This window comes from Miscanthus floridulus, chromosome 1, assembly GCF_019320115.1.
Source record: "Miscanthus floridulus cultivar M001 chromosome 1, ASM1932011v1, whole genome shotgun sequence".
Lineage (NCBI taxonomy): Eukaryota > Viridiplantae > Streptophyta > Magnoliopsida > Poales > Poaceae > Miscanthus > Miscanthus floridulus.
In genome coordinates this window covers 26,320,995-26,326,742 of record NC_089580.1, presented here as the reverse complement: position 1 = coordinate 26,326,742, position 5,748 = coordinate 26,320,995, and the positions used below count along the sequence as shown (strand labels likewise).

General features: G+C 51.9%; 1 protein-coding gene across 1 annotated transcript; it reads right to left on the bottom strand.

Annotated features, from left to right (window-relative positions):
* Positions 1 to 1,771: 1,771 nt before the first annotated feature.
* On the bottom strand, positions 1,772 to 4,300 carry LOC136453512 (uncharacterized mitochondrial protein AtMg00810-like). Its single transcript, XM_066454076.1, has 2 exons — positions 3,958 to 4,300; positions 1,772 to 1,776 (listed from the first exon to the last, which is right to left on the bottom strand). The coding sequence occupies exons 1-2, from the start codon at positions 4,298 to 4,300 to the stop codon at positions 1,772 to 1,774; spliced, it is 348 nt and encodes a 115-aa protein (XP_066310173.1).
* Between the last annotated feature and the right edge of the window lie 1,448 nt (positions 4,301 to 5,748).

Here is a 5,748-nt window from a genome sequence, read left to right as displayed (position 1 = left end):
GCCCTCACTGCCCCTGCACACCACCTTAATCGCCACCGTGCCTTCCCCGGCCCCGCAGCGTCGTTCCCGCCACCGCCGGCCGGTGGCTCTGCCAGTGCTCTGCTCTTGAGGAAGGGAAAAGGTGAGGAAGCGTGAATAGAAGTCTTTATCAGGTTTATTTTGTAAAAAAATGCTAGACTCATAGGTTTATAAATAAGGGTGTAGTTAATTTCTAGTAAGCTTAAGGGCCCTTTCGCAAATGTGCCATCGCCGCCTACGTCGCACTGGGCCACGCTCGTCCGTGCATGGGCTAGTCTGTCGCGCTGGGCCGCTCGGGCCCTATTTCCGCGATGGGCTGCGCTCGCCGCACCTAGGCCACGCGTCTGCGTGGCCACCGGCCTCCTCTGTTGGTCGCGCGCGCTGCACACCCTATCTGGGCTGGCCATGTGCCGCTGGGTCGCGCCTGTGGGCCGTCCACGCCGTCTGCTAGCTCCTAGGCCGCGCGTGCGCCTTCGGGCTAGGCCGGTTCACCGGTCGTGGGCCGCGGTACTCCTTTCGTTTTTCCAAGGAATTAGTGAAGATTTCATAATATAAATTCTGAGCTGATTTTGTTATTTAAATATAAAATCATTTAGGAGTCCAAAAATTATGAAACTAATTTTGTTAAGTTTCTAAAATCATGATCAATTTGTCATTATATTTTGTTCACATAGTTTGATAATATTCTTGGAAGCTATATAATTAATTTAACATACTTAATATTGGAAAGATATAAATTTGTAGGAATTTCCGTGATAGATCGGTGGTGGTGTTGACTCTGAAAATTTTATAGTAAATTACTGATATTATTAGCTGCTCACTGTAAATTTTGTAGCTCCATAATAATTAGTTTACTAGGTAGATAATGATGCCATATTTCGAATAATGATTAAATCGATAGAATGAAATAAAGAAACACCTTGGAATTGTATAACTAAAATAATTGTTGAGAAATAACGTCTTATTCGACAGCATGGATATGTAGCCTAAGTATATCTAGATGTTGTTATGCAACATCTAGATATACTTCTGCAACATCCAGATAAAACACTTAAAACATATATATATGTCTGAAAACAATTGAAACACATATACGGCATGGCCGGGAACCGCACCGACAAGGAGAGGCCCAGGGCGTGTAAGGCGGTGCCGGGTTGGAAAGACACACGGGACACTGCCGACACGAGGGCGACACCGACCATGGCCAGCGGTGGTCTGGCGCGGGCACGGCGGTAGGTCTTATCTGCTTCGAAAGGAACGAGTGGAGTGGATGACTCTTTGTGGGGAGTGGGAGAGATATTTTCGAGAGAGGGAGAAGACGTTGTTGGGTCGATAGCGCGTAGGCTCAGAAAGCACGGCGTCCGAACGGACGGATGCCCTGAGGAGAGTATTACCATTATTTTTATTATGTATGCAGACACAATGTATATGTAAGTGTATCACGAAAGCTGTGTATCTAGAAAAATTAAAATATCTTATAATTTATAATGGTGTAAGTATTAATTTCAGAGTAGTTTGTAGGCAATAATCCACATACCCGTATACGCACAAAAAAACATAGCCGAAATTAATAAAGGAAATAAAGAAGGCGTGCAGCCAATGCTAAACCAGAAACACTATCGCGTGCACTGCTATGAAAGGTCTTATTCGCGCGGGCAAATAACATTTTATCTATGCCGGCTCAAGTCTCTATAAGTTTTTTTCAACCGAATTGTGAAAACGTCGTTGTGACTTTTGAAAACACGCCGAAATTTCAAACTGCAAATACAATACAAGAAAGTGTGAACTGCAAATACAAATACAAGAAACTGCACAACAATAATCTATGAGTCACGGTATCGGCCAAGCCTGTTCGCTTGCCTCGTAAACGATCGTAAATTTCTAGTCGGAAACAATGTTTTTCTCTCACACCAAACTAGCCAGCAGTAAATAATCCACGATACGATACGGCCTTCCGAACAAGCAGGATTCGGCGTTACAGCAGTCAGCACGTTTGAGCTGATACGAATAACTTTTTTTTTCTTCCTGTGGGTCAGTGGCTCAGTGTGTCCTTGCCAAGTGCCAAGTGGGACTGGGACTGGGACAGTGGGGCGTGTCCAGTGGCCACTAGCCACTGGCGCGCAGCGCCTCTCCGGAGCCAATTCCGATGCATCCTCCTGCCACGACGCCACGTTTCGATCTCGCGGTGGCGCCGAGCACGGTGCGGCCACCGAAGGCACAGGGGCCGGGAGGGAACGGGAAGCACGGCAAGGCCCTCGCTGTCGCGCGTGCGCTGCAGTGGCCAGTGGCCAGCCGGGACGGCGTGGACGGACGACGGACCGATGGAGATGAAGAGCCGCAGCGATGAACGTTGGATTGATGGATGGATGAACACGTACGGGCGGACGCCGACGCGGCCGTGCTCTCTGTGCCTCTGTGGCTGTCTCATCGGGCTACGGCCGAAATTGGGCACGCGAGGCCGCCCGCTCCCGCTCCTTGGCCCGGGTCCGGCATGGCTCTCCGATCGACTCTCCATCCCTACATACCGGGACCGGCGAAACGCAAACTAATCATGCAGGCCCGCCGTCGCCTTTTTTTTCTGGTCTCGTCTACTCTATGCGCACAAATACGGCTTCCTCTTGATTTTCTTTGTTCCTGACTTCTTCTCAGTGGTCTCGCTTTCCGCAGGCCCTGTTGGCCCAAGCACGTTTGTTTGGCTGTTGCTTATCTAATCGATCATAAATTTTTAGTTAGAATAGTATTTTTCTCTCATACAAACCAGCCAACAGTATTTCTTCACAAACCAGCAACGATACGAACTAGCCAATCGAACAGACTGAGGATCACCAGCTCAGGTGAGTGAACCACTCATCAATCTTGTCGAGTACTCACTAGCCACGCCGACCACGAACAAGCGTTGTTCGTCCCCACACACTGGCCGGAGCTAGAAGAATAAGGAAGAACAAAGCATGCACACACAATACAAGACACCAGCGTTGGTCGAAGCCCTGTCTGTGAGATGGCAAATCTAAACTCTCTTTACTGAGTTGCCGTGGTAGTCTATTTATACAACTCTATTCATCTAGTCCCAGTACAGCTGTCCTGCTGCAACAGTGACCAGATAACATACAGGTCTGACTCTGCGCCGGCCTCTAAATGTGCCTACAGTGCTACAGGTGAGCCGTGCGGCGCCTGCACCTGCAGCGGCTACAGTATCACAGCAGGCGGCCTTTCGACGCCGCCTTTCCTTGCTTAGTTCACACGAGGTAGCAGTAGATTATCTAACAATTTTCCCCTAATCCTACTGCTAACCCTTATACCCCTCTATGCTGATCATCTCCTTCAGCTCCGTGAGTCGAAGACGTCCGAGCGGCTTGGTGAGGACGTTCGCGAGTTGCCGACCAGTTTCGATAAATTCGATGACGATCTGCCCTCCATCGACACAGTCCCTGAGAAAGTGGAACTTCACGTCAATGTGTTTACTCCGGTCGTGCAGAACCGAATTCTTTGCGAGGGCGATGGTGGGCTGGTTGTCTAAGATCAGTGCTGGTGGATGAGCTTCCACGTCGGTCAGCTTGCCCAGCAGCCGGCGTAGCCACACAACTTGGCAAGCCGCTGTGGCCGTCGCTACGTACTCTGCCTCGCACGTAGATAGCGCCACCACCTTCTGTTTCAGCGACAACCATGAAATTGGGGCCGACCCGAGAAAGACGAGCAGGCCAGAGGTGTTCCGTCGCCCGTCGATGTCCCCCTCCATGTCTGCATCGCTGAACATAGTGAGCTGCAGCCTACTCCCACTGGTCTTTAGGAAGATGATCCCATGATCTACCGTCCCCTTGACGTAGCGCAGTAGCCACTTCACCGTAGCCCAGTGATCATCTCTGGGATCCTCCATGAAGCGACTGACGTAGCCCACGGCGAACACAATGTCCGACCTTGTATAGATTAGGTAGCACATACCGCCGACGATGCTCCGGTAGAGTATCGCATCCACCTTCGTCACGGTGCTGGCCTTTGTCAGCTTCAGCCGCTCCTCCATCGGAGTCACACATGGCTTGTACTTAGCCACGCCGCTCTGCTCCAACAGCTTAGAGGCATACGCGCTCTGACCGAGCATGAGTTCCTCCTTCCCCTGTCTCACCTCGATGCTGAGGTAGTAGGAAAGTGCGCCGAGATCGCTCATTCGAAAATAAGCCGCCATCTCGCGCTTGAAGCTGTTGATGTCCTCTGTGCGCACGTTGGTGACGATTAAGTCATCCATATATACGTCAACGACGAGCTCCTCCTTCCCCTGTCGCCACATGTAGAGCGCGTGCTCGGTTGCGCACCTCTAGAACCCAAGCTCGCACAGCGTGGCATCAAGCTTGGCATTCCATGCTCGGGGGGCCTGCCGCAGCCCATAGAGCGTCTTGCATAGTCGGAGCACCCTGTGCTCGTCTCCCTTGACGGTGAAACCTAGAGGTTGCCTTACGAAGACCGTCTCCGCCAGCTCGCCATTGAGGAAGGCTGATTTAATGTCCAAGTGATGGTTGCGCCAGTCCTTTGCTGATGCGAAAGCAAGTAGCAAACGGACCGACTCTATGCGCGCTACTGGCGCGAAGACCTCCTCGAAGTCTATGCCCTCACGCTGAACAAAGCCTCGGGCGACGAGGCGCACCTTTTGCTTGACAATGGTGCTGAGCTCATCCCGTTTGACCTTGTACACCCACTTTAGGCTGATCGAACGACATCTTGGAGGTGGATCGATGAGCTACCATGTCTCATTTTCCTCGATCGCCTTCATCTCCTCCAGCATCACCCATTGCCAGTTTTCGTCTCGCTCAACCAGCGTGAACGTGGGTGGTTCCTCTGCACTGACTAGCAGCAGCTCTGCGTCTTTGAGCAGCTGAGCAGCCAGTCCTAAGGGCCCTGTGCCACTGACGATATCGTCCAGCCTGTGGAACTGCACCTCCTCACCTTCATGGAAGGCATCCACGAACTCAGTGATGTCACTTGGAGGTGAGACGAACTCGATCAGCATTGATGGAGTTCCCTGTTCTGTCAGAGTGCTTGGTACATTACCTGAAGTGCTCGGCACCCCGGGTTCAGTGCTCGACACTACTTCTGGACTTCTCATCATAACTCCTATAGTGTTCGACCACACTGTAGGAGTGCCTAGCCTCAGTCTTAGAGTGGTCGGCACCACTACAAGACATCTTGGCTCCGCCACGGGATGCTCGACATCTGTCCTGGAGTGGTTGCCACCACTGCAGAACCTCCCGGCACCACTCCTAGCGTGCTCGACATCCCTCTAGGAGTGCTTGACATCCCTCCCGAAGTGCTCGGCACTGCCTCAGGAGTGTTCGACTCTACCGCTGGAGTGCTCGGCGCTCCTCCCAAAGTGCTCGGCACCTCTTCCCTAGTGTCTCCACCACCGTGGATGACCAGGTGCTCGACGACGAAGGTGCTAGTGAAGCTACCAGCTTCCCCTATGCTCGAACTGCTCCAGTCCCAAGCCACCTCCTCGTCGAACATGACATCGCACGAGACAAGCACCTTGTCTCCGTGTGGGTTGTAGAGCCGATACGCCTTGCTACCCTTTGCGTAGCCCAAAAACACCATCGGTGTGCTCCTATCCTCCAGCTTAGTGAGGTTCAACTTTGTCTTCCTGACATGGCCGATGCAGCTGAATGTTCAGAGGATGGACCTACTCGGCTTGAGCCCATACCAAGCTTCGAACGACGTCTTGCCCGTCAGGGCCTTGGTCGGAGC